This window comes from Carassius gibelio, chromosome B9 (assembly GCF_023724105.1).
Source record: "Carassius gibelio isolate Cgi1373 ecotype wild population from Czech Republic chromosome B9, carGib1.2-hapl.c, whole genome shotgun sequence".
Classification (NCBI taxonomy): domain Eukaryota; kingdom Metazoa; phylum Chordata; class Actinopteri; order Cypriniformes; family Cyprinidae; genus Carassius; species Carassius gibelio.
Window position 1 is genome coordinate 16,734,943 of NC_068404.1, and position 27,998 is coordinate 16,762,940.

General features: G+C 38.3%; 3 protein-coding genes across 54 annotated transcripts in view; 1 reads left to right on the top strand and 2 right to left on the bottom strand.

Annotated features, from left to right (window-relative positions):
- Positions 1-2,412, top strand: part of LOC127964319 (nebulin-like) — a 55,699-nt gene extending 53,287 nt beyond the window's left edge. For all 50 annotated transcript variants that reach the window (XM_052564452.1, XM_052564451.1, XM_052564455.1 and 47 more), the window contains 3 exons: positions 525-668; positions 1,340-1,443; positions 1,578-2,412. In XM_052564452.1, coding sequence (XP_052420412.1) covers positions 525-668; positions 1,340-1,443; positions 1,578-1,751 — 422 coding nt within the window. In that variant the 3' untranslated portion in view covers positions 1,752-2,412. The remainder of the gene's footprint in view (positions 1-524; positions 669-1,339; positions 1,444-1,577) is intronic.
- Positions 2,413-3,597: 1,185 nt separating this feature from the next.
- Positions 3,598-21,120, bottom strand: LOC127964326 (telomere-associated protein RIF1). Of its 3 annotated transcripts, none has more exons than XM_052564502.1 (36): positions 20,929-21,120; positions 19,869-19,993; positions 19,296-19,374; positions 18,218-18,314; positions 17,996-18,126; positions 17,811-17,902; positions 17,519-17,708; positions 17,343-17,435; positions 17,098-17,236; positions 16,772-16,923; positions 16,200-16,314; positions 15,649-15,825; positions 14,106-14,216; positions 13,861-13,923; positions 13,669-13,769; positions 13,160-13,246; positions 12,952-13,025; positions 12,620-12,800; positions 12,413-12,520; positions 12,178-12,327; positions 11,984-12,083; positions 11,634-11,901; positions 11,507-11,546; positions 10,911-11,110; positions 10,666-10,759; positions 10,396-10,527; positions 10,157-10,299; positions 9,872-9,961; positions 8,882-8,942; positions 5,827-8,781; positions 5,616-5,738; positions 5,442-5,528; positions 4,816-4,931; positions 4,381-4,534; positions 4,185-4,305; positions 3,598-4,100 (listed from the first exon to the last, which is right to left on the bottom strand). In XM_052564502.1, the coding sequence occupies exons 2-36, from the start codon at positions 19,979-19,981 to the stop codon at positions 3,865-3,867; spliced, it is 7,173 nt and encodes a 2,390-aa protein (XP_052420462.1). In that variant the 5' UTR covers positions 19,982-19,993; positions 20,929-21,120; the 3' UTR covers positions 3,598-3,864. The 3 variants fall into 3 exon arrangements, with proteins under 3 accessions (XP_052420462.1, XP_052420461.1, XP_052420463.1); XM_052564501.1 differs by having other exon boundaries at positions 5,827-8,796; positions 20,929-21,080; XM_052564503.1 differs by lacking the exon at positions 5,442-5,528 and having other exon boundaries at positions 5,827-8,796; positions 20,929-21,038.
- A 157-nt stretch (positions 21,121-21,277) lies between these two features.
- On the bottom strand, positions 21,278-27,993 carry LOC127964534 (tumor necrosis factor-inducible gene 6 protein). Its single transcript, XM_052564756.1, has 6 exons — positions 27,804-27,993; positions 26,247-26,384; positions 25,471-25,632; positions 22,709-22,937; positions 22,542-22,582; positions 21,278-22,416 (listed from the first exon to the last, which is right to left on the bottom strand). The coding sequence occupies exons 1-6, from the start codon at positions 27,925-27,927 to the stop codon at positions 22,295-22,297; spliced, it is 816 nt and encodes a 271-aa protein (XP_052420716.1). The 5' UTR covers positions 27,928-27,993; the 3' UTR covers positions 21,278-22,294.
- Between the last annotated feature and the right edge of the window lie 5 nt (positions 27,994-27,998).

A 27,998-nucleotide genomic window follows, 5' to 3' on the forward strand; every position in this document is an offset into this window, starting at 1 on the left:
TCTAGGTTCACTTCGTCCTTGGAGGTGAGATGTCTCTTTATTCAATATATCGAATAAAGTGCAATTTAAATACATGTGACGTGACATCATGGGAGTGCTAATTTGCAGAGCTTGTGCAAACATACCCATGTTTCTGTGATCAAATGCTTTTTATAAAAAATGCTCTCTGTTGAGGAAAGCGCGAAGCACATATTTATATTAATTTAAATGCTGCTTTCATCAGAGTGGGTGGCGTCGGGATGTTCGCTAACACTATATACCGCTGCACAAGTATATCAAACTTCGTTTTACCCCTAAATGAAGAAAGAAATTTAGAACCTTTAGGCCTTATTTGAACAGCTCTCGGGAATACTTGATTGTGATTGGGCAGTTGTTGCATCCTTGACTCACCTGCACTTGTATAATGACCTGTTGGGCAGTTGTACACCCTATACTGTGGATGTATATTAATTTGCCACCTTCCTTGCTTGATGACAGTCTGTCAAAGAGGAGGTAATGCTGACATGTTTGTCCCATTGTTTCAGTCCAAGCCCAGCGTCGCAGTAAGGAGCACTCCCGCTCCACCAGCGCAATGAGTGGTGTGGGCGATGAGAAGTCAGAGGTGTCTGAGACCGTGGACCACCACGCATCCCTCTACAGCAATGGCTTTGGTGTCTCCGCTCTACACGGTACGTTAAAAAGGCTTGAATTGTCTTGACCCTGGGTTTAGCAAGATAGTCTGCCATTAAAAATGATCTTTTTGTTAATGATTCATCCATGTTTCATTTTTAAAGCTTTTTTTTTTTTTTTTTTTACCAAAATGACTATCTTTTAGTGAAATGCTAGACGTCTCTCTCTGGTGATGTATCCCAGACTTCTCCGAACATTAGGTCCACTTATACTCCATCCCTTTCTTGCAATCGACTGTATATATATATATATATATATATATATATATATATATATATATATATATGGCCAGCGGCCAATTAATGTTGAAAAGCAAGATTTATATTAAACATATTGGCCTACATATACATTAAACCAATTTCAGAGTAGGATTAACTTCCTGTTTTCACCCAATTAATGGAAGAAATTTAAAAATAATGTTACTCCAACTTCTTAATATCACCTCCATAACAGCTTGTGCCCCAAATGCTGTTATGCACACCTCAAACTATCAAATGTAAGCTACAGCCTTTCATTCTTTAGTAACTGCTGAGGCTTTAAAATGCATTGTAAAACTATTGATCTTTCCTACCATCTCCCTAATACTAATAATGATTCAAATCTAATTGTGGAAAGTAAAAACAAGTGATATTGAAATATATACATTTAGATCTGTGCTGTTGTCGTGTAGGTTACACACAGACCAAGACAACTGAGGTTCAGCAGAGATCCTCCTCTGTGGCAACACAACAGACCACCGTTTCTTCTGTCCCCTCACATCCCTCAACCACTGGAGTAAGTACTGAGAGATCACTGCCATTATAGTAATATAATGCTAATATTGTATGTGTATGCATATACCCTACATATTCACTGTGTATTTGATAGTGAAGTCGGTTGTTTAATATTGTCCATTTTCCCTTCAACAGAAAACCGTCCGTGCCATGTATGACTACCCTGCTGCAGACAAGGATGAAGTGTCCTTCAAGGACGGTGATGTAATTGTGAACGTGCAGTCTATCGATGAGGGTTGGATGTATGGCACTGTGCAGCGTACCGGAAAGACCGGTATGCTCCCTGCCAACTATGTGGAAGCCATCTAAATACAACTACTGCCTTCTCAAACTCCCTGTGGATGACGGAGTTTGATATCTACTCAGTACATGCTATTTTATGTTTACTTATGTTAGTCCAAGTACGGTAGTTATGCTATTGTTTGTCCTCATTAATGTTAGGAAATTTCGTTTGTGCCCATATCACAATGTCTTTTGTGGCATGAGAAAAACTGACAAACTATACATCCCTATTTAAGTCACAGACAATTGTATTTATCTTTGTTGTTCTATTCTAACAGTTAAGTAACTGGAGCCCATTGTTTTTGTATATTGCAATCACACTACATTCAAAGAAGGCCATCCTGAAAGTTTTAACGTTGAAACACTTGCACAACGAGAGATGGGCTCACGGTTCACTTTATATGTGAAAAAGGAATATCCGAAATTCAGTGTTTTATAAAAACCGAACAGCGGCACTAAGGTTGCCATATGAAAATGAAAAGAAAAAAAAACCATGACATTGAGGACAGGCCATCAGTTCCTCTAAAGTGAAAATGCATTGATGTTAAAAACAAGCCTCCTCCCTCCCTTGCTGAAGGCTGGCCACTATTTGTGTGTGTTTTGTTTCTGATTCTGTAAGTGTGGGGTCAGAGGAAGATGTAAACCTTGAATCAGTAGCTAATAAAGCACACCACGCTTCTGCAGTCAATCTGTTTTCCTTTCATGGATTTTGTTCCTTTTTTATTATTATTATTGATCAACAACAAAAGGTTGAAGTTTCTTTTAACTTAAAAAAAAATCTTAAAGGGACTGTTCACTTAAAAATAAAAATTATGGTTATAAAAATAAATTATATATAAAGTATCTTTATGTTTGAAGATGATTAACAAAAGTACACAATTTTCAGTGAAATATTCTTTTTATAGTATATAACGCAGTAGAACACTTGATATTAAGATGATTCAACGTTACTTTAAAAATGTACTTAGTTACTTTTTGGAACAAGTAGTGAGTAACTATAACTGAGTTAGTAACTGAATTACTCTATAATAAAAGCAACTCGTCACCAGGGAATGTAACTATTTACGTTACTGTAAAAAAAAAAAAAAAGTTGCTATACGTCAGAGAATTTGTATTATTTTTTTTTGCAGTTTTCACAAGTCAGTTGAGATTAGTAGAACAGACCTTGCCTTTGACCACAATGAATTTGAAGTAGTGCTTATATCTCCACCTTGAAAATGGCAACTTTTCATCGGATTGCTCCTGACTCGCCATCTCTGCTGCTGCTGCAAATCTCTGTGTAGCTGTTGCATGTGTGTGTGTTTGGCGACGGTGGCGCATAATTACTGTATTTGTAGTACTGTAAGGGTATGATTAGGGTTGTGGTAGGTGTAGACATTAATAAATCATAACTTTACAGTAGCATTTTTCGTTGTACCCACTGTTTTAGTGGGAGGTAGGAAAATCTGATAGCGTAGGACAAATCGTCAGAACACCGGTCTCTACTAATGTCCCCATTTGTTAACTTTACTTGATAAATTTTTTTTAACCTTTTAAGTGCTTAGTTAAAAAAAAAAAATGCATATTTTATTTTTATTCATTTCCAGTCAGTTTTAACATGTATTAGTATGTCTAAGTAATCAAGATAAAATACGTAGAAGAATTATCTATTGTTAGTTCATGTTAACGAATTTAATGCTAATGAAACCTTAAAACCTTGTAAAAAGGGCTTCACAGCAATAAGTCAACTTTGTATCAGTAGATAAAAAAGTAACACTATGCTTCTTGCAGTCAATCTATGTCCTGTCATGGATATGTACTTTGTGGTTTGTAAAAAGCAATTAATAAAAATAAAAATCCTTCAAGCATTTAATGAGAAAAAAAGTCAAATAAATTGTATTAATTGTATAACTTTATTTTTTTTTTTAAGTTTTCTTGGCATCTCAGCACAATTTTAGTCGTAAAAAAAATTACTCCATAAAATACATCCAACACTTAAGTAGCAATTGAAATGGTTTTCGGCCATTAAAGTCTATTCTCTGAAAGATCATAATTAAAAAGTCATCTACTCTAAAATTCAAGCTAAAACTTGAGAAATGAGCAGTCCACTGTTAATCTTAAAGTTAAAAGTGAATCTTATGTCAGGAAAAAGTCTATATCTTCATTGCAAGCCATCATCAAGATTACTCTGCAAGCGGGACTTCATGTGGGTCACAATGCTTCTCATCATTCCGCTCAGATGTTCGTGCATCAGGCCCAGCTGGTCAGGTGAGCAGTGACCAAGCTCCCCTGAAGTTAGGCGTCCACTAAGGGCTTCAACATCTGAGAGCAAATCACAAGATTTGTTCTTCTCAGCCACTGGTTCTGAATCTGCTTCCACTTCTGATGGTCTGTCATCTGCAAAAAGTTGGGAGTCATTAAGTCATTGTCATGCTGAAAGTGTTGCCAATGACAGTTGACAGAAGAAATTAAATGGCTAACCTTGAGCCTCTCCTGGTGTTTGCTCGTCCTCTTGGTTTTGAGGAAGCTCCATCTCTTCAGGCTCAGACGTCATTTTCTCCATTTCCTCAAAACTCTTTAGGTCATCAAAATGCCCTTTTCTCTGTACAGCCAAATGTGAGATTTAAGAAATGATCTCCCATAATAAAGAAGATACTAATGCAACATACACAATTACCTGCTGTTCATGATAGGTTTTAAGTGCTTTCCTCACATTGGAAAGCTTAGGCGAGCGAACAGGAAGAGACTTAATTTCACTTGGGGTAAGGGCACTCAGGTCTCCAACCGTTTTGATGTTTCTTGCTCTAACAAGCTGACCAAAGCCACGAGACCTTAACAAAAAATAAACAATTATGTCAATTACCTACATTCTTTACATTAATACCTCAGAAAACAACCTTCACATTGGTGATAAAAGCTACTGATGAGAAAAAACCATTTGGGTGAATAAATGGTATACGTGTACAACCACTTTGACGCCTTTCAGCTAAACCACTTAAATCTATACTTTGATGTATTTGTACTACACTAGGATATAAAATTAAAACTGAGGAATGAACTTAATGAACTGAAGCCAAGATGTACGATAGGGGAAATGGGTAATCTGGCTTACCACATGTTGGAGGATATCTGTGGTAAAACAGCCTCTATAGGGGCAGAGCAGCCCACAAGTGCTGGATAAACACAATCTTTAGCAATAGGACGTGGCTCCTGGCTCATTTCTGAAATCTATGACAAAGAAAGAAAGATGAACATTTTAAACTCAAGAAAAAAAAATTATGAATAGGCAGACTAATATATATATATATATATATATATATATATATATATATATATATATATATATATATATATATATATATATATATATATATATATATATATATATATATCTATCTCACTTCAAGCCAGTCTAGGCAGATTTCTAAAGCACACTTAAAACAGCAAGTGCTGACCAAAGTGCTGTAGAGTAAAAGCTTCGCAAAACAGATTTAAAATGTTATAAGAATTAAACATTAAAAAATGTGATAAAAACGTCCACAACAATCCAATAAAATAAAACAATAGCTACAGAAAAAAAATCCAAGTCTTAAGATGATATTTAAAACTTCAAATATCAGGAGGCAGCCTAATATATGCTGGCAAATCATTACATAATCAAGGAGCAGCAATGATAAAGTCTGGCTTTTTTCCTAAGAGGATTTCGCAATTTAAGTACAAGGCTAGAAAAAAAATTACCAGGCATTTTTTAGAGCTTTTGGATCCAGGGCTACGGAGGTTACGTGGACTTAGACTTGTATATCCTTTTGTGGGTGTAGTGATATACTGTAATCAAATTTTAGAAATTAAACAATAGGCCATGAAGTTAAATCTAATCAGTTTTATTATCCTACGATTTCATAACTCACACACCTTCGATTGTCCACTCAAGACTTTTGACCTAGGTGAGCTTGTGTGAATAACTGGACTACGTCGATCAATATCATCAGCCAGTTCTTGATGATAAATTGGAGTTGCAAAAGACACTCGACGAGACTGCAAAATAATGTTTTAGAAATAGAGGAAATTATTATATATTACATGCATTTCAGTTTCCTAAATAGTATAGTATGCAGTCAAATACCTTATGAAGAGGGGAGGGTGTATCCTCTTCACATGTTCTCTTCTGCCCCTTCTTCAGAATACTGGTGGATGGAGATGCAGATGGAGTCCAGCCACAAGATCGGTTTTTGCTCGGACTCTGGCCAGGCTCCAGTGCACCACTAAGAGCGTCCAAAGGTTTAGGCTTGGGTGGTGAACCTAAGCAGGCTCCAGAGGTACTACTTTCAGGGGGTACAGACGTCTCCTCCTGTGGGTCCACAGGAAGATCCTGTTTGTCTATCTGAGCATCTTCATCCTTCTCAACAAGAGCAACATCCTTGTCAAGCAGTTCTTTGCCATTTGACTCTCCTGGCAGCATAAACTTTTCTCCACTGGGCTCGGAAACAGCAAGGTCTTCACTTTCCTTCATTGCTGGGTGAACTTCATCCTCCTGCTGGACATGGGAAGACTCTAGCTGTTCTTGGCATATAGGTGCATCTTCCACTGGGCGACCTTGACTTGGAGATGTGTCTTGAGGTGTCGAACTCTGCAGAGGTTCTTGACTTACTGAAGCATTTTCCAATCCCTCTTCTTTGTGATTTTGACTACCTGTGCACCCAGAATTCTCCAACTGCTTTGTTTCTGCCTCTGGGAGCTCTAGATGGTCCTTGTTTGATTCACCTGTTGGTTTGGATGATTCATGTGTTCCTTCTGCTTCAGAGAGCTGAGAAACAATTACACCAAGCTTTGCAATGGGACTTTCAGAAGGGAATACCTCAGATGGGAGTTGCGAGGGCAAGGCTGAAAATGGCTGAACATCAGCATCTGAGACTTCTGCAATTTCTGAGCTCTCACTTTTCTTTGCTACAGATGTAGAGCTTGACTGCTCAGATTGAGAGTTCGGGGCATCAGTTAAAAGTGGAACCTGTTCACTTTTCAGATCCTGTGATTTTTGGAAGTCACTGTCCTGTGAGAACACATCACGGTTGTTTGAAAAGCAGTTGCAACTTCTAGATCGTCTACGCCCACGGCCCCTTCCCCTGGTATGTGGGCATTTATGCGGCATGTTATTCTTCTTGTTTAAATCTTCCAATCCAATCTGTGAACATGAATTCAATTCTTCATCTTCCGGTTTCTCACTAATGACCTCCTCATCTGTATCAGTCTTCAGTTCAGATCTGATCTTAATTTTGACATCTTTTTCCGAGGTAATCTGTTCATGGGGTACATCATCAGGGGCAGGGACCTCTTTGTACTTTTGCTCAAGTTCTTTGGTCTCAATGACTAAAATATTTAAACTAGTTTCAATATCTGCCTCATCCTCTGACATCTCCATTGAAACATCAACACCCTCCTTATCTGGCACCATCTCGGTAACTATGTGCTCTGTGGCACCTGGCAGCACCTCTGTGGATAATGGTTTCCGTGGTCTCTTTTTAGGCCTTGGTCCATCTTGTTGGCTATCAGAGTTTTCAGACTCTTGGTTGTCGGTAGGAGGCAACAAACCTTTAGAGCGTCGAGTTCTGTATCTACCAAGACCTTCTGAGGAATCTTGGCTTGCACTTAACTCCTCAGGATTTACGGTTGATGTGGCATCTCTAGTACTATGGTCTCTCTTTTCTTCTGCAGTTCTCCTTCGCATCACTCTACCCTTCATAATTTTCGGTGTTTGAGAGTCTGTCGGACTTAAGTCGTCTTTGGTCTGCGAACCAGCCAACTCCAGTAATTGAGATTCAGATCTCCTTGTTCTTCGCGTTTGGGCAGTTTGCTGGCTATCAGCCTCAGAATCGGAAACGGGTGTATGTGAAGATTTCTTTTTCAAAGTGGACGCAGCATTATGAGGATCGTTTTGCGAGTTTTCATCTGCCTCCTTGTCTATTGATTCCTCAAGGTGCACTCTAGTCTTCCTCGTAGGTCTACCTGGTGACAGACTTCCAGACTCACTGAGAGCAGACAATCTCTCTTTGCTTTGGCTATCCGACCGAGTTACAGGAGAACTATCAGAAGAGGACAGAATCTCACTTGGCTCTTTATTACCAAGCATAAACATTGGAACCTGTGGAAGTGCCTGTGAAGATCCTGCAGAGGAAATCTGTGAATTACTTTTGCTAAGCTCTTGTTTTATTCCTTTATTGTTCAACTGGTCTTCAACTTTACCATCCTCAATAACCTTACTTCTCCTTCTTCCAGTCAAAGTGCTAATTGTTGGAGACAGTATGGGATTCTGTGTATTTGTCACCATCGAATCTGCAACTTGTTCTTGACATTGGTTTTTCATCTCCTCTGGATCTTCCCCTGGGCGTACAGGTTTACTTCGCCGTCTGCCTGACCTTCTTGGTTCTTGACTAGCTTGAGAATCAGCAAGACTCTGTGAATCTTTTTCAGGGGAATCTTGTTCCTCTACACTGGCTTTGGACACAGGACTTTTCTCATCACCTGACGTGTCACCAGATAACTGGGTCTGGGTATCTGGGACCACATCCTCTTCTTCATCTGTACCTTCACCTCGTTGACCTCCTGTTAACATCTTCTCTGTTACTTCCTCATTTTGAGCAGATGGGTCAGTGCTGCTCCTCTTTCGAGAGTTCACTTTTGTATTCTGAAGTTGCGAGTCTTTTGGAGAAGCCTCCAATGCCTTTGAAGAACTCAGTCTACTCGATTTGCGAATGTGCAGACCAGTAAATGCAACACTTGCAGGACTTTGTGATTTCCCATCAACATATTTCTCTAAGGTTATGAAAGACTGACGCCTCCTATTGGGTTTAGTTGGTGTTCCTGATATCATATCAGATGAACCTGAAACATTAGGGCTGGTCCCCTCAAGTCCACTTTTCTCATGCCCACTCACATCAACTGAGATGTCACTGGATGGTGATTGATTCTTCTCATTATTTTGATCTTTATTTTGTGAAGTTTTCTCTGGTGTTTCTACAACTGACCCGGTGCCTTCTTGGGTTAGTTTAACATCTGTGGTTGGTTCCTCAGTTGTGGCAACCTCCTTGGGGGAAGGAAACTACATTAGAACCAATTAATACCCTTATCAAAAATCATGAACGCATGTTCTCCACATAATCAAAAATGTAAAAACGCTGTTTTACCTTTAGCTGTATGTCAGCCTCTTCCTCTGGTTGATCCATTTCATCTTTTGTCAAATTGCCCCTAAAGAAAACGTGTTTACAGTGAGTGAAAAAAAAAATAAAAAAAAAAAAAGGCATGCATACACACACACACACACACACACACACACACACACACACATATACACAAATTTAAGATATAATATAATTTCAGTAAGGGGGAAGAAAAGCTTTTGGTTTGTCTGAGGCATTTGGCAAAATATTTTATTTCACGTTTATTCAAAGCATAAGAAAACATGACTGAAAAAAAGTGGATAATATTAAAAAATGATGTTTATAAACCAATTATTATTAAGTTGCTTAAAGAATTATAAACAAAACAGCATCATGCATAGCTTAATGCAAAGGGCGGAAAGCCAATCACATGGAGTACATTTTTCATTTAAACATGAGATACAGTGGGTTTGGGAAAAATCTTGAGATGTGTTTTTAAAAAGTTGAACTCATCTTAATTTTACATGGCTTTCTAAACATGCGAGTGCATCGGTGATGTCCCTCTAGAATATGCCTTCTGTGTGAATGGCTTGGTTTTAGTTTGGATGTAAACAAGATTTTATCTACATTGATGTTCTCTTTTTCCACAATATTTTGAATGAACATCGCAGGAGCTGCATCTAGTTGCTTCAACTGGATAGGCTCAAAAAACAATGCAATGACACTTATATTATCATCGCATTTTGTGCACCACTGATAAAGACCAAAGTATAATTTGTGCACCGTCCGCATTATGCAATTTATCATTATCAAGAGGGCTCACGGACAGCCACACAATCCGTTCACGCAGCCTCAAAAACTACCTGCATGCGGTTAGGGTTTGTGGATTTTATTAAAAATTTGACAAATATTCAAAATTCAAATTTTTTTTTACAGCCCTTATATACACACACACCTACAGGTATACACACACACAAACAAAAATGTAGAACAAAAACAAAGAATTTCAATACATACATGGACTCTTCCTGACTCTGAGTAAACTGTGTAAAGGCTGTAGTGTCCAGGGAGGCATCCAGATTATTATACAGTGCAGGAATGTCAACCCTTATCCAAACAAATATCAAGGCAGAATTTAGAGTCAAGAGAGGAAAAACAAATCTAGACAATTTCTTATTTTCAAAAAGCTTAATGATGACATGACCACAGTTACATCAGTAGGATTCACAAGAAATTTAATGAAATGCTGCCTTCACAATTTTAGAGATCTGCTATAACAAAAGCAATTGTGAACAAACCTACCGTTTAGTTCTTTTAATCTCTTTTTGGTGCTCAGTTAGTACTCTCTCCTTTGTCTCTGGGGGAATAAAAACAAAATCCACTGATGCCTCCTCCTCAATAGCTTTTCGCTTCAAGGGCTTGGGTGATCCAAAATCCAGCTTTACCTAAAGAGGCAATGGGTGAATTGAAGGACCTGGCTTGTACTTAAGAGCCACCATTGATATTTAAAAGTTTTGATGCATTTTCAACTGATTACTTACAGACACCGGCTTTGCTGCATTTGCAGAGCCTCTTCCTTTATGCTCTTCTGCCCTCGCCAGAAGAGAGTCCCTCTTTCCCACAGAGGTCATCTTGACCCCGCTGATCTGTGGGTCCAGCTGAGAACTCTCACCCTGATTAGAGAACACAACATGTTTAGAACTCAATTAGGATAAAAGAAAAACCAAGATGTTTGACTGAGCTAAATTCTCTGTGTTTACAGTTCTGTGTTCTTCACATATTACATCAGCTGACTAAATCAATGAATGTACCGTATACTGTCCGCTGCAATCTTCTGATGCATCAACAGCTTCAAAACCAGGTAAAATCAGGGGAGTCTTTTGCTTAGCCTGACTTAAAACAGACCTGGGGAAGGGGGTGCATATAAAAAAAAAAAAAAAAACACAAAAATTAAGAATTATTTTTAAGACAAGCATACTTGCCGAATTAAAGATCTGAAAAATATGCCCATACAACATTTTACACTCAAATTCCCAACAATCGTATGAAAACAAACCTGAGAGGCTCAGAGTAAGTCAAGGTGAGTGCATTTCCAAAGGTGGCATTCCAGAACTGCATGACCACAGAACGAATTTGCTTGCTCTTGTGCGGAAAAAGCACACAAAGCAAGGGCGACAACATAGCAAGCATCTCATCATCATGCAGAGTTGATTGTGTCTGAAGGCAGCCAAGCAGGTCTGTGGCCAGTTTCTCCAACTACGAAACAGACAGCAAATAAATATAAGCCTACCTAACTCTACGTATGTGATACTGGACCACAAAACCAGTCAATTTGGATATTAATAAAGATGATGTTCCATGAAGATATTTTGTAAATGTCCTACTGTACATATCAAAACTTAACTTAATTGGTAATATGCATTACTAAGGACTTAATTTGGACAACTTTAAAGGCAATTTTCTCAATATTTTGAGAGTTGTATCTCAAATATTGTCCTATCCTGACAAACCATACTTTAAAGGAAAGCTTATTTATTCAGCTTTCAGCTATATACACATCTCCATTTCAAAAATGTGACCCTTATGGCTGGATTTGTGGTGCAGTTTCACAAATAAAAAGACAATTTCAAGTTCACAGATGGTAATTCTTACCTTGGGTCCTAGTGTCGCACTGAGCTTTGATGGTTCATGACTTTCATAAAAGAAAGAAAAAACAAACAGTGTTCGGTAATGACAAAAAGAAAGTTGAAAGTATAAAGGATAAGAAAATGCAACACACCTGGAGAACTGTTGAAAAAGGTGCGCGAGGGGTTTGGTGAGGATGGACAGCACCTCTTGAATGAACGTGGGTAGAGTGATATTAGTGAAAAGGGTTGACAAGTTAGAAACCAGCATCAAGCCAATTCCACTGGTGGACTCCACAGATGCTTTGGAGAGGTCCATAGACAGGAAAGCATCTAGAGTCTGTATCAGGAGATTGTGGAAGGTCGAGAGATTCCCCAGAGCTTTGCTCTTCTTGCGTACCCATCTCAAAGGTGTACGGGGAACTATGAATGTGAACATGGTAAAAAAAAGTGACAGTGCCATTTACGCAACTTTGGCAACTTGAAACTGAAGCAAAAGCCTTACATTTCATCTTCTGCTGGAACTGTGGGGTGTAAGGTGAGAAGTCTATGCTCTCTGAGAGGATCAGCAAGATATTTGCCACTGCATCCAACATCGGCAGATTCTAAAATAACAAATATTATACATAAATTAACACTCCAATCAGGTGCACAACTGAATAAATCTTCCACTTTACTACATAGTTGGAAAGGCCATACTTTCAGAGCGTCGGTGTCGAGACAGGCAGAGATCTTGGCACACAGCTCTTCACAGCATATGTTCTCCTCTGCTGTGGCTACCAAAGCTGAGCAGCGAGCAAACGCCTTGTAAAGCCTGGACCACGTACAGATCATGGCCTTCTGAGAGGTCTATTTTACAAAAAGACAATGTCATATGAAGCATTTGCATAATACTGCAGAAAGCATCAGCAATGTAGCCAAAATGGTCTCTTACTTGGGGCAGGGGTGAACCAGTCAGCAGGTGAATAACTGGGAACATCAAGGCACTGTAAATGGCACTGAAGTTATGCTCCAGAGCATCTCCTTGATTCACTTCATTGGTCTGCGTTGGGATGATTTATCATTTAGTAGTGAAATACTGGGTTTGACTGGCACTGGAATGCACATTCATTCTACAGCACTGATGATCTGAGATTGATACCTGAGTGATGGTGTCCGTCAGATGGTTTACCACCGTGCTCCACATCCTCCAAAGCTGTTTCTTGTTCTTCACAGCCTCCACACTCCCACTAATCGCTCCTAAAACAGCCTCTCCAAATGCCAGGGGCGATGTAGGTCCACAAAACCCACAGCTCACAAGGGTTTCCAGGCATGAAAAAAACCTGCCAGAAGCAAAGAATTGTTGCCCCAGTTAAGCAAACAAACTCATTGGAAACTGGATTAAGAGTGTTTCTGCTCTTTTAGAAGGTTTATGGCAAAAAAAAAAAAAAAAAAAAATAAACAAAAGACTTATTTTGAAGGATTTACGCTTGCCTCTCATCTTCAAGAAAGGATGAGAGCTGGCTACTCTTGGAGAACAGCAGTATCAGGAAAAGTGCAGGCGTACCCTGGAAAAGATGGAGAGAGTCTCTTTTTACACATTCATGATATACAGGCATGCGTCAATTCAAAGGGTGAAAATTGTATAAAAATACTGATAAATTTAGCAAGGCTTTACAATAAGGTCTAAAAAGCCACTTACATTTAACACATCCATGTTTGCCACTTGATAAGCTGCGGAACCGAGCACCTTCTGTGGTATTCCCTTAACAGTGGCTTCCAGCAAAAGCTGCGGTAAATAATGAAAATATGTTCAAACAGTAGGACTGAATCAACAACCTAGAGAACCTTTTGAGATGATTACAAAAAAAAAAACACACCCCCTACATTTGAACTTTAAAGCTTTTAAAGTGTCATGGTCACCAAGGCTACATTTAGGATTAAAAATGCAATAAAACGTTATTAGTAAAACCTTTTATAATTTAAAAATATTTTTAATTTAAATATTTTATAATGTAAATCAGCATTCATTTACTCCAGTCTTATTTGATTCTTCAAAAAGCATTCTAATATCAGGATTTTTTTTTTTTTTGATGGATAGAAATTTCTTATCTTTGAGTCCAAACTTTTAAAAGGTAATATATTTTAAAATGGCATCTTTGTTGGGTAACCCTTTCAACAGGTCATTTCCACCATAAAGTGCCATCTTACCAGGGCACGTTCAGCAGGCAGAGCATCAGAGGACACGATGGACTGCAAAGCCTGTAGAAGCATTGTGAGAACCTCTGACCCCTGTCTTTCCTTCTTATTACCTGTTGACGGGAAAAGTTTCTAGATTACTATGAGCCAGTATCCACAACACAAATGACCTCTGACTTTCTGAGAGAGCAAATGTTAACACACCGGCTTCTATAGCTGTGCTGACAGAGCAGATCAGGTTGCTCCAAATGAGACTAAGCAGTGCTTCTGTGGAAAAGAAACACTCATATCAGATGATGAACATGGACAGCTTCAGCATTTCTTTCATTTCCAAATGATCTAAATAATAAGAATTTTGTTTCCAAGCAGGCCAATAAGAGAAACAGCTAAGGCAAAATTTAAGCTGGCCTCTTAAATTCAGGCTGCATTGTGCAGAATATGATGAATACCTGGAGCATGTTCTCCCACAGTAATGAAGCCTTCTTTGACGGCTGATATGAGGGTGGAGGCATGTCTACTGAAGGAGGAAGGGCTGGTAAAGAGCGGGTGCGTCAGGGGCTCTGGAAACAAATGGTACACTGACACTTAGCATATAATTACAATAATAAGCTTCAATATATAAGGCTGTATTAACAGTGTCCATATACATTTTTACCAATGTCCATGATTTGAGGCAAATATCTATGATCTAGCTTCATGGTTAAAAAAAAAAAAATGATTAAATGGGAGCAGATCAAATGTTTAACAAATATTATCATTTATTTAAACCACAAATAATCATTTAAAATTTGATACAAAAATAAGCTCTAGACAATACTATATGTATGCTTACCTAGGCCTGTCACGATAGTCGATAAATCAATTAATCGCATGGAAAAAAAAAAGAGCTAGATCATTTTTTCGCCCGCAATAATTTATTTTTTTTACATTTTTATCTAAAAAAAATTTAACATGTGATGATGTGGGGTTAGTCTGGAGCGCAGCCTGTAGACAGCCCGCAGTAGAAAACACCGTCTCCGATGGCACAGATGTCCCAGGAATAAAGAGATAACGTCTCGCTAGAGTGACCAGCTCTCGGAAGCGCCTTTCATTTGCTTGTGGATGTTTGCGTCTCAAGTGATATTGCATTGTACTTGCACAACTGCCTTATTTTAATACCACGTAGCATACTTTGTTACTTCCTCTCAAAATGGGCCTACTTTTCACTCGCTTCATTTGGCTTGCTCAGCTAAATATGTCTGTAGGCGTGTGGTTGCCTGTGTAAAAGCGCTCAGTGAGTTCCCACATGTTTCATTTTCTCCTTCTTTCCAAAGTGCTCGGGCAGTTGCGCTCCTGAGGTATCTGTCGTTGCTAAGCAGCCATCAGCTGCGATCTCCTTTACAACAAGCTAATTTCAGTAATGGATTTCCACCACCGAGATTGATCTACGATGTAAAAAAACTCTGCAGTGTTTGGGTGCACCCCATTTTAAAAAAATAAAAAATTCGGGGAATTTCACTCCGAAGGAAGCTGATTGAGATGGTTCTCGTCACATGGCCTGGTGCGCTCGCGTCATTCTGAAAAGCTGAGAAAAAAAGTTGCACCGCGTCTCTTCCATTATGAGCGTGCATACCGCATTTGAAATAAGCTTGAGCACAAAAAAAAAAAAAAAAAACGCAATGTGAACGGCCCCTTCATTGGTCAAAATGTTTACTTTCAGTTAACTGTTGGTCAATATGAGCATCCCTAACTGGCATATAAACATAATATAACATACAAAATTAATTACATTTTAAGCCACACAAAGTCGACATGTTGGTATTTCTTGCTCTGAATCTGCCATAAAATAAAATAAAAGTTTACTGATCTTTGAAAAGGTGTACCTGCCTTATGCCATTATCATGATATTAGTTGAAACTGGTCTTAGAGTGACAATATTATCGTTTATCGTGATAATTTCTTTGACAATTTATCGTCCAGCAAAATTTGTTATCGTGACAGCCCTATGCTTACCCAGACTGAGCTGAAGATTTTCTCTAGCTGCTGTGACTGTAACCTCCGGACCCTCAAGCCAGTGCAGGAGCATCTCTAGACCGAGGAGCTGAATGGAGCGGTAGGACTGAGCCGCCTGCACACTGCTGTTTAGATTCATGCGAGGAGTAGTGCTTGGTGTGCTGCAGGAGGGAATGCCTGGAGAACAGAAAGATGAAGCATTAAGTTAAAAAAATTAAATATGCAGGGTGGGGTTTTGATTCAATCCATCAGCCATTGAATGGATTGAGGCAGATCTGAGCTTGCAGTTGATTGTGGAGAGGAAAGATTTAAGCAGAATAATTGACTGAAGAAGTCCAGTAAACGTCGCCACAGAGAAGGCTGTCAGTGCGGAAGATTGACTTTGATAAATTGGGTCAGGGTAAAAAAATTAACCATATGCATGGACAAATTGATCACACAGTAAGATTTATCAACGAATTTAGAAATTGCCCCTTCATGCTGACTTTAAAGGATGTAATCTCATATCACCTTTATCAAATGAAAGCACAATGAGAGGAAGTGAGCTGTACCTGATTTAGGGGTGTTAGGGGTGCCAGTGCTTGGGTTAGAGGTTCGAGCAGGTGTAGTCGGGCTCAGCAGAGGAGAATCAGAAGGAAGTGTGTTGTGCAGTAGCGGTACACCAACCTTTAAGACAGAGTGATGGAAAGAATGGATAGATATATATTTCTCTCGGTAATCATGGGAAGTTGTCGCCATATGGTTAGAGAGTCGGATTTATAATCCCAAAGGTTGCAACTTCGAGTCTCCTGCCAGCACGAATTGCAGGTGGGGGGAGTGAATGTACAGCGCTCTCTCCACCTTCAATACCACGACTGAGGTGCCCTTGAGCAAGGCACCGAACCCCAAACTGCTCCCCGAGCACCGCAGCATAAATGTCTGCCCACTGCTACAGTGGGTGTTCAATGCTCAATGCTGACTTTGGATGGGTTAAATGCAGAGCAAGAAATCAGAGTATGGGTTATCATACATGGCTCACATCACACTTACACTTAAATTAGTAAGACCATGGCCATACAGCGGTTACAAATATCTGAAAGCACCAAAAAACATTATTCATCAATGTAAACGCAGTCAAATTTACCTGCTCAAAGTTAGCGGACAAGTTGGCTCCGAGCTTGACTACAAGGTACCACCACACCTCCAGCTTGGTGAACAGAAGGGCTTCAGTCCTGACTTGGATGGAACTGAGGGGCTGCATGAGGAGCTTTAGACGCTTGCTGCTGCACAGGATATCTGCTCAAGAGAAGCCATTGGAAAGCCAACTTAGAAAAAGCAAAAAATTTTACAAAAGAAAGAAAGAAAAGAAAAAAACTTCCCACAAAGCAAACTATGTAATTCTCTGATGTTCCTACATTTTCAGTTACTGTGACTATTACTCCTAAATACAAAGAAAAAAAATAAACTTACCTGGATTAAGGGCGAAATTATCAATGAGGCTCTTCCAAGCTATGAAGGCAATCTTCTTAATATTAGGAGAAGAGTTGCGGAAACCCAACTCCTCTAAATACAGCAAGGAATTAATGAAAGCACCGCCTTTGTGGAGCAACTGAAAGGAGACACATACGATAGAAACCCATACTTGTCCAAAATGACAATCTCAAGATTCTGAACTGAAATAGTGATGAACATTATTTGGTCACTAAATATCTTACCTTCCCCAGAAGTCTCACAAACAAGGGCCAGAGCTTCAGCATATTCATCTCATTTTTAGATGTAAACAGCTTCTGCATTTCAGGGATAAGCATCTAAAGGCAGCAAAGCATTACAGTTATTTATATTTATGCATTCATATCTGCACAACAAAATAAACTAACATATATACACTTACAGAAGACATCATCGGCTCTACAATGGCTGCCACCTCTTGTTGCTTCTCCAGAAGAAGAGGCAAGCCCAGCTCCAGGGCTGCTGCGGCACGCAAGCGCACTTTATTGGCCGAGTGAACCACCAGAGGAATAACCAGCTTGGCCCAACACACGGCTCCAGCAGTCATCTGAGACGGGGCCTGCTCCAGCAACCTGACATTCACCACAAAAAAAAAAAATTATCTAACCTTATTTACAGAGCACCTACCTATGAAGAGCAAGGCAAGAATGCACTACCAAGAAATGTCAACAAACCTTATGATGACATTGAGTGATTCATGTTCAATGAGAATCGACTGAACCTCTCTGGTCTGCATGGCCTCCAGACTCTTCAGAATCTCTGGGGTCTGAAATGGAAAAAGCAACATTTTTAGCAAAAAAAATAAAATTATGATAAAAAATAGGGTTTATTTCAGGCACAACATGCATGATAAACAAACCTTTTTGGATGCCACTTCTGGTGGGAAATTCTGTTTTGAAATCACCCATAACGCTCGAGTGCACGTAAACTTCTCTTTTGATTTTACCACAACATTACAGAGCGTTGACAGTATATCTTCTGAAATATTTGCTGTAGCAAAAAAATATATATAGATTATGGATGCTATTTCTCATGGAAAGCAATAAGTATATCATACTAAAGAATTCTACTTTTTCTCTACCTGGTATGACTGAAACAATGTGTGAGTGGAAAACACAGAATCCCAAAGCTTGTAATGCGGCTTGACACAGCTCCTCGTTCTCACTGGAGATATGAACCTGAAAGAAAAAAAAATTATCTGCAGGGTTGATGACATAGCAGAGACATAAGTTTCTGAAAGAATAACTTTTGGCTATTCATAATAATAACAAAAAAAATACATATACATATGAAGAGTTCAGATGCAAAAGCCTCTACATGCCATCTGAAATTTTCATCTAAAATTAGGATTTTTATTAAGCTCCTAATGCATAGGTTGAGGCATTTTACTTTAGTGGCAATGTGCAGGTCCTTTTCCAGGCTATTAAAGTGAAATAACTGAACATAAGTATAGAAACTTGATAAAAATCCTAATTTTAGATGAAAATTTCAGATGGCATTTAGAGGCTTTTGCATCTGAACTCTTCATATACACACACACAACGGCTGCATGATGTGTCGTTAAAGTATCGATATCGCGATGTTCGAATCCACGATAGTCACATCGCAGGATGTGTGATGTAGGCTGTTGTAGTTGATCCGTTATTCATTAACTGTATGGTCCAGCTGCTCCCCGGCCCTTGACGAATGTGATTCGCGGATTAACTGCGCAGCCTAACCATCATAGAGTAAAAGTTTATCATTTGCATGTGTTTTTAAGTCCTGTCAATTAAACAGGACAGAGAGAGAGAGCACAGACTAGAGAGAGCGTGTGAGAGAGAGAGGGAGAGAGAGAGAGAGAGAGACCGTCTTCAAACAACACGAGCGCTGTCTTGCTCTCTCCCTCGTGCATATTAATCAATTGACACGAAGGTGTCAATGTTTAAATCATTTAAAATGAGAATGTAAGTGTGCTCATTCCATTTTTGTTCGTAAGAAAATTTTTTATTAGATTTCATATCGCAATATATAAAATCGCAGAAAAATAAAATTTCGCAAAGTCATTTTTTCCGAATATCGTGCAGCCCTTACACACACACACATATATAGAGTCACCTATTAGTTACATTCAAAAAGATCCAATGAATGAGTCTGATAATTCTTAAAGAACAAAAACTTACCAAAAGGACTTTACTAAGACGTGCAAAATGTTTTACAGCTACAGGCAGAAACTGACGCCCTTCCTCTCCATTCAGGCGGCTCGAAGAAAGAAAATGAACAACAAAAGTTATTAACCTATAAATACCTTTAAACGTTACCACCAATTGTATGCTCACTAGACACACGAGAACCAATGAGGTTGGTTCTAAAACATTAAGCAAGAATAACGGAGCTTCTGTTTAACATATTCAATGCACTCTATATGTACATTGATCAACACATACATGTGACTAAATTAAATGTGTTCATTTAAACCTATTGTGTGTGAGACTTTGATGAAACTAATCAATTCATATGAATTGCTTTTATGACATCTTTAAGAACTTTATGAAGCGTAAACATTAAAAATTTTCAAATTTCTATTTTACCATAAAATAGCTCCTGAATGCCATTTTCATATAATAGTGTGGACGATAACTGCTGACAATACTATCACTACAACACTAAAAGAGCTTATATCATGAAGGAGACATCCTTGCTTTTGACTAAAACCTACTAAAAGATGAACACTAGAACCGTAGGTTAACCCTTACTTTGCGATGGTGATGTAGGCATCTGTCTTCTCTGACAGCCCGGCTGCTTCATCTTCCAGACACTCCAGAAGAGGAAGGAGGCTGGCACTAGACAGAGGCACTGCTGCCATCATCCTCCTCACAGCCTGAAAGACAGGAAAGCACATTAAACTGATGCACACAGCTTTGACTACCACAAGCCAGAATATAATGAAAGAAAATGTGAAAAATCTTACTGGTTCAGTTGTTTAATTGGACAAGGCCTTTAAATGACTTTTTTTAAATGCATTTCAAAACTCTTCTGCCCCTTGGACCTTTGGCACCCTAGAATAACTCCCACCTTTCACCCTTAACATAGCCCTAGCTGAGTTTTGTTTAATAGTCTGCAATTAACAGTCGATTTTTAAATGCTATGCATTCATGTGAATGTAAGAAAAACATATTTCAACTATTATAATGTTATACTCGTTCCACCAGGAGTCGATGCATGTGTGCAGGACAACGTGTCCTCTCGATGCACATGAGATCTCTGGTGAACAAATGGCAATAATGTCTTCAAATCAAGACCAAGAGATGTATATTCAGTCGACTATTTCACCTTAATGACACATTTGGAAAGAATAAAACCTCACAGGCATCTTATATATGATGTTTAATGTTAGCTAGCCGGATGCACGAGAGGCTAATAACAATGCGCCATCTATATCATCAAACTCTGACAATTATCATAATGCGTTTGCTTTAAAATACTAGTTCTTTTTAGTGGTAACTTTAGGTGTGCCATCATATCCTGAGCTGTCCAAGATGCAAATATTAGACCTTAATGTCGTCTGTATCTTTAAGCTATTGTGTAATCATGTGCGTTCAACTTGTAGACACAGAGATCAAACAGAGAGATCAAAATGTGCCGTTTATTGAAACCTTTAAACCGTCGTGTATGCTTTTACTGAAATCAATATAATCTAACAGGAACTTTCCCTACAAAGACTGCTGAGTTAGCGAGCTAGTTACCCTCATGATCATGTTACCCACCCAACCCCCTGAGTACACGGACCAACAGACACAACTCAAGACGTCTCACCTCGCGCCTGAGGACACGCTATCGCCCACTGAAGGCGAGATCATCGACACACGAGCTGTATCGGAGGAATTGGGAGAGTTTATACAACAGTGTTTGTAAATGATCAAGTCTGTCCACTCCTCACTCCTCACTCCCCGCGAAAATGCTGGCGCCAAACATGACGCGTTGAAACCGTCACCTTCAACCCCACGTCAGCTCCGCCCTCTCATAAATTATTTATAGGTTGAATTAAGATTCTTTGCCTAAACTTGAATAAAAATTCGAAAAAATAATTAGCATACCCTGGTCGTTTGTTTGTTTGTTTTTAGTGAAATTTCACAAATATGTATCGTTTGTTAAACACATTAGTTAACATGAAATAACAAAATATAGCAGTATTTCTTCATATTTTATTAACATTAGCTAATATTAATTTCAGCACTTATTCCAAAACATTTTAAATTCAAAGTTATATCTGTCAACATTTGTTAATGGATTTTGAACAAACATACAAACAGTAAGCAACTGCATTGTTATTGACATTTACAAACAAACGCAGTCGTGGCCAAAATAAAATAAAAACACAGTATTTTCTTTTTACAATTAATGTGATTGATCATTATTACAATTAATGGCAAAATTATGTTTGAAAATGTAAACTTACATTTCCTACTGTCACACTACAGCAAAAGAAGGAAACTGACTTATTTAACCCATTTTTAGCTGCAGAAAATACTATTCTAATCATTTTGGGCACCACATTTAAGGGCTTATGCCCTTAAAGACCCGGGCTTAAGACCCGAGGCCCACTAAGGAACCACAGATCCTTAATCATTAAAAGGCTTAACCTGATAGAAATGCATAGACGTAAGAAGCAGAATTACTTACTCTGAATAACTGTACATGTACTGTTAAAATCTCTTTGATTCAGAATTATTGTCTTTTTTTCATTGCAGGCAAAAACTTTCCATTCATTAATGCTGCCTTTTTTCTTTTTCTTTTTTTGTTTTGTTTAGTATTAGTATCATGTTATGTTTCATATGAGTTCAAAATTTTTAAGAATGCAAACAACTTTTGTAAGACAGAGTATACTTGTGTTTCTACAATTTCAAGCACTTTTAGATCCCAGGGGTTAAGATCTATTAAAAAAAGATCTCAGCTTATTTCTTGTGGTTACAATAAAACAATAAAACACGTCAATGCATTAAATGAACTTTGTTTTATGAGTGTTCATTTTTTAAATGTTCACAGGCCTATGCACTTACAATAGTGATTATTCATAGCTTTATCATTGCACCCTTGGTAAAGAAATAAAAACATTAAAAAAAACGACACAGTTGTGGGTTTGGGTGTATTAAAGAAGTGGGTTTGGTGCTTTAAATATTGGTCAAGACAAGGCATCAGTGTGATTGTCAAAGAGCTGAGAGGAGTTGACAGCGATGTACTGCAGCTGAAAACCTCCACCCGTCACCGAGGAATCAGAAAGGAACTTCAGAGTCATGACATTTCCTGTGCAAGAGATAATGTAGAATCATAGAGAGATATCTAATAAAATCTATTTAAGAGATACATTCCAATTGACATATTGTCCAAGAGAAAAAACTTTTAAAGTTTAAATTAATGCAACAACATACCTGTACTTATGAAGTCCTCTGGAAGTTCATCCCCACAGTATCTATCCAGAGCGGACAAATACATGTTATTATTTTGAAGAAAACTGAAACAGTGTCAGAACTCTAAACTCTCAGCAGCAATTAAAAAATGTTCAATGGTGAAAAAAAACAAATTGTCTGTTATTTACCTTCCAACAAAGCCTAATACATCATCATAGCTGTCATAGATCTCCAGGGAATCACTGAGGCAATCTGTGTCTTCCTCAATGTCAAAGTCTAGGAAGTGCAGGCGGATTCGTTGGCCGTAACGCACACGAATGTGCCAGTAGCAAATCTGCTTATCCTGGTAGTCTTCTGGATATCCAGGAGAACTGAAAACCTTCTCCTGATCTGTGTGAACGCCTCCACACTCCTTTGCTAGAAAGACAAAGATGTACAAATTAATGCATGCATAAAAGTCAATAAACTCAAGTTGCCAGTCCTACTACAACAAAAAGTTTATTTTGTTTGAATCATGTTTCATTTCTTCATCTCTCCATGTGGAAATAAGTATCAGAAGTATAAAAGGAGTCGAAGGAATATGAGCACTATGCTTATGCAGTCAATGACAAATCCAAACTCTGTGGTTTGAGTGGGTGCTCAGTAACACACACATCTGGTGCCCAGCCCTCAATGAGGTAGTTATTGGATACTATATAGAAAACTAAATTTACACTATAGTCTTTTTATTATTATTATTAAATATGACCCACCCTCTTTGCACTGTATTGCACTGAACATCTGTCTTTTGCAATATCAGAATTAAACTTTGAGGCAATGCTTGAAACTAATATTCAAACTTTTCCATGTGTGTTTATCTATTAAAGTGCCTCTTTTCTGGATTTTTGAAAAGTACCTTTCATGCAGTGTGTAACAGCTGAATGAAAACATCTTGCAAAGTTTTACATCTGAAAGTGCACCGTGTATAAATCTGTTGTTTCCTAAAAGTAAAAGTCGACTCTGAATCATTGAAACAAGTCGTTTTTAGAACGAATCCCAAGCTGTTTCATGTTGACATCAACATGAAATATTAGCATATTTCCCGCCCAGTTGTTGGTGTTTCCACATTAGTCTGAATGAAAATGCAAATTCATTCTTTGCCACTAGGTGCCGCTTTTGGAGCAGCAAAAATAGCCGTTTCCCCGCTGTACACAAAGCAGCAATGTGTTCACAAACGCTGCTTTATCTGGGCTGCGTTCAGCCCTGACAAAACGGTTCAAAACTTTTTTTTAAACAGATACAGTGGTGCATTGAACACCCTGTTCTGATGACACAAGAGCTGCAACTATGGCAGCTGAGTAGTCCATTCCGTGTGTTATTTTAAGAATTTTTTGGAGGCTGATGAAATCTGTATAAATACATGTTAAATACAGCAAAACATGCCCAACGTTACAGTCACTTCCCTTGCTCTCCAGAACAAAAGAGAACATCCCAATCTTTTGAAGGGATTTGTGGAAACTGGTTTCTTATTATTGTGATTCAACATTTGCCTAGCTTTTCAGGATGAAAAGACAAACATTTCAGGTGAAGGATAATCCACTTCTTACCTAGAGACTGTGTTATGATCTACATGACCTTATTATTTTTATTGTGAGTATTGTGAGGAAACGATATGTACCAGAAGACATTGCAAATAATAAATGATATTTAGACAGATTTAAAAGAAGTTCCAGATCTATACTTGTGCTCTTATTATTTTGGTTATTTTGCCTTTAATGTAAAAAAACATGTGTAAACCATATACTTGCTCTTGTGAATTTATTTTGATGTTAATTACACTGTGCCAGTTGCATCTTTAATACCACGTGGTTTATACATGTTGCTGCTGATTGGGCTGACATTTTTGACACACCCACCAAACAAGGGAAAACATAAACCCCATAGCACATGGTCTTCTCTTGTTTGGTGGGTGTGTCAAAAATGTCAGCCCAATCAACAGCAACATGCATAAAAACTTTCCAGAAAACGTGTCTTTTAAACTGGAAACTGGTTTGAGCTTGAACTAGCCCAGACATTACAGCCATGATGTAATGAAAACGAGACCAATTGGACAATAACCACAGATTACCGTCAATCAAAGTAGGGGTTTGGAAAAATTAATCGTTAAACAAATCTTTTGGGAGTTATTGAGCAAATAAGGTCAAAATAATATATATATTTTTTTGACCTTGCATGCATGTCAACCTGTTGTTGGGGACTCACAAAACCAAAATATAAGCCTTTCATTACCCATAATGACACTTTAATACATATCTATTGAAAGTACAACACAAAAACCACATCAACATTTCTCACAGGACATCTCAACCTGAAAGTCTGAGTTCACTATTTTTTGAGAACACTATTGAGTCAGGTTCTCCATATGGAGTATTTCTTTCACTAGATCATTACAAATCAGGGGAAAAACATCAGCTGGGTCTCTGGTAATGCATTACCACATCTTGTAAAACTTTCATGGGGCTTCATTTAGATTATTCATGGTCTGAAACATTTTTCATTATAGACTTCCATAATCATACAAGAGAAAAGAGACAGAGAACACAAACATTTTCCAAGAAATGTATAAGGTAGGATATTTGTTCTCTTTCTGTTTGTTTTGACTGCTCCACATCTAAGACATCTTTCCTACAATTAACTTATAAAAATAACAATAACTTATTAACAATATGAATATTGTCCTGTGCTGTGGTCCACTGTCCTCTATTTCTATCTGTCACTGTGTGTAATTAAACATACAACACTTTTTTTCTCCAACATTTAGTCATGGTTGTCTTTGTCCAGACGACACGTTATCCAACCCTTACAGTTTTGAGACCAATGAGTGCCTGAATTATGATATCCAGAAATTGTTTTTAACCTATAAAGATTTAAAACTTAACAAGACTGCCAAACGGTCATTGCTCAGACTCACCCCCGGGGTTATAGCAGTAGACATCCCACTTCTCACTTTTATTGAGCCGATATCCATAATCAATTATTCCAACCTTTCCGAAACCACAGTTGGCACCAGCTTTCACAATCGGATAGCCCACACGTCCTTTGTCAAACCATCCAGCTGCACACACATGGAACCCTTTGGGAGAATGACAAATGTTGTAATACTGTGCAATGTCCGTTATTATGAAGCAACATTTGACATAAATATTATTTGATCTAAAATGCAATTAATTACAAATTATTAAACACTGTTAACACTGTTTTAACTTAATAACCCAAACATTTCTTTTTTCACTGCTCATTTTTAGTGAATATACATTTTTTTTTTTTTAAAGGGGTAATGAATAAAGGGCTCTTGTCCTCTGAGGAGCCATGGGCACCATTTGAAGGATGCAAACAGAGATGATAAAAAGAAAGCCAAGCAGACCTCCAACATAGAGTGCCACAAGCCTGAAGTAACCACAGAGCTCATGACTGGAACAAATGTACTCTTACTACAAGCAAACAGGTGTTCCTGCTCAGGCAACACATGACAATGACATTTACAGCAGCATAAGTGCCGAAAGCCAAACAAGTCAACTTGGATCCTTCTAAATTGCCTTTATTATAACAATAAACAATTAGCAAGCAGAATTATAATCAGCATTCTCGCAGATATATTAAATATTTGCACATATCGTATAAACTGTGTTATAAACCATCCCCAGTGTTATGTTTGATCTAAGTGAGATTTGTAAGTGTGATACAAACCAATTTGGCGAGCAGCCTCCAGTTGATCATATGTCGCAAGAGTCCCCCCCTCAAATTTGCACACAGCCATGGCTTCCTTGTACGTCAGCTGATATCTTCCTTTGCGAGATTCGCGGTGGTAAACTCCGGCTGCTTGCTCTGTAAGGAGAGAGAGCATGTATCTCATTTGGCAACACTATCAGCTTTGAGGACTTGTTTGGAGTTATCTGGGTCTGTTCAGTGTCTCAGAACAATGATTCTACTTGTCTACTCAAATTACATCAGACCTGGGACACAGGAAATTTATTTCAGTTTTACACAATGTTTTACTGTGCAGGACATCCTGAATACATATGGGACAAATACAAAGTGCATCCAGTTGTTGTTGTTAAGATCACTGGCCTGTTTTGATCTCTATCAAAGAACATCTTGCTGCTTTGCAGTTGTTTTTAAGCACGCATGCTTAACCTTGAAGAAGTTGGATCCTGTCTCAAATGAGTAATAAGCCAATGTTTTTACTGTATTGGCTTCGAACATCAGGAGACTGCAACCATTAGTGAGCTCCAAACATGTCTCTGAGAAAGGCTCTAAATGGGAGACTCATTTGAAGCATGAATGTAGCTAAACACCAGCTTATTTAAGTGTTTTCAGATGTGTAGTGGTGGTCAAGCCGCTTTGCAATTTTAAGTAAATAAATAAAGTTGCTTACAGTATGGGAAATATACAGTGACTTTCAGTGGGGTTTCAATATGCTTTGCTATGAGGGCCTAAATTAAAGGATAATTTTCAACAATTTTTTAAAGATAAACTACATTTGTTGTGTATACATTTCTAATAAAGTTAAATTAAATTAGAATAGCCTACTTGTTTTGCTTTGTTGCCATACACTGACTGGTGAACATGTATTTCAAAATACTCTTTCCAACTAGCATAAATTCTATCATTACTGAAATGTTTGAAGACTTTGCTGAAAACTAAAAATGCTAAGACATATTGTTCAGACTTTGTTTGTGGTGTTCAACCCACATGATCTTGCCCAATAATTTACACACACTGATTCATTTATTTAAAAGTTTTAAACCAAACCACAGTAGGCTACAACTAAAAGTTTGGTAAACAGGGTTTTTTTTTTTTACAGTGGAAAATGATTAAACTTTTATATATCTAATGCACTAAGAACAAGCCAAATCTACAGAGAAATGTCCGTGGGTTTTCGTGGGTGCCGTGGGGTAAGCTGCAGTACACCGTGACAGAATGAAGTCATTTCCCTGTGTTTACAAGGTCCCTTCAGACTGGCTGCACTGAGCCATAAATATGCCCCTCTTGTCTGTGCATGGGGCCAAAGCAAAATGCACACAACAACACACATATTCAATCATATCAATATATTCAACATGTAAGTTCTGTTGAACAGTAAATTAACTACTGTGTTTTTTACATACATTATATGAGGGGAAAATCCAAAAGAAACAACAAAAACACAAATTAGTCCATTTAAAATGTTCTAGTCATGAAATGGTTATTTGTCCCTTAAGTAGTTTTGATAAACACATCAGTAAGATCAAATGGAATAATTACCCAGCCAGATAGAGTTGTGCAGTATTCCATTCTTGTAACCCCAAGCTTCAGCCTCCTTCAGCACACATATAACGGCGAGTACGACAGTTAACACGCGCATTTCTCTCATTCCGCAGTGGATCATGCAGATGTTAGCGCGCAGCTGTCACGCAATGAACTGGGCACATCCTGCACGAGCCAAGTTTAAATGGGTTT

Coding starts and splice junctions, on each gene's coding strand:
- LOC127964326 (XM_052564501.1), bottom strand. CDS start 19,981: ATGATGGCAGCAGTGCCTCTGTCTAGTGCCAGCCTCCTTCCTCTTCTG. Junction 17,903..17,995: donor CAGAAGTGGCATCCAAAAAG/GTTTGTTTATCA, acceptor TTTCCATTTCAG/ACCCCAGAGATTCTGAAGAG. Junction 17,436..17,518: donor TAGAGCCGATGATGTCTTCT/GTAAGTGTATAT, acceptor TGCTGCCTTTAG/ATGCTTATCCCTGAAATGCA.
- LOC127964534 (XM_052564756.1), bottom strand. CDS start 27,927: ATGATCCACTGCGGAATGAGAGAAATGCGCGTGTTAACTGTCGTACTC. Junction 25,633..26,246: donor GGAGGCTGCTCGCCAAATTG/GTTTGTATCACA, acceptor ATTCTCCCAAAG/GGTTCCATGTGTGTGCAGCT. Junction 22,583..22,708: donor GTATTAGGCTTTGTTGGAAG/GTAAATAACAGA, acceptor CGCTCTGGATAG/ATACTGTGGGGATGAACTTC.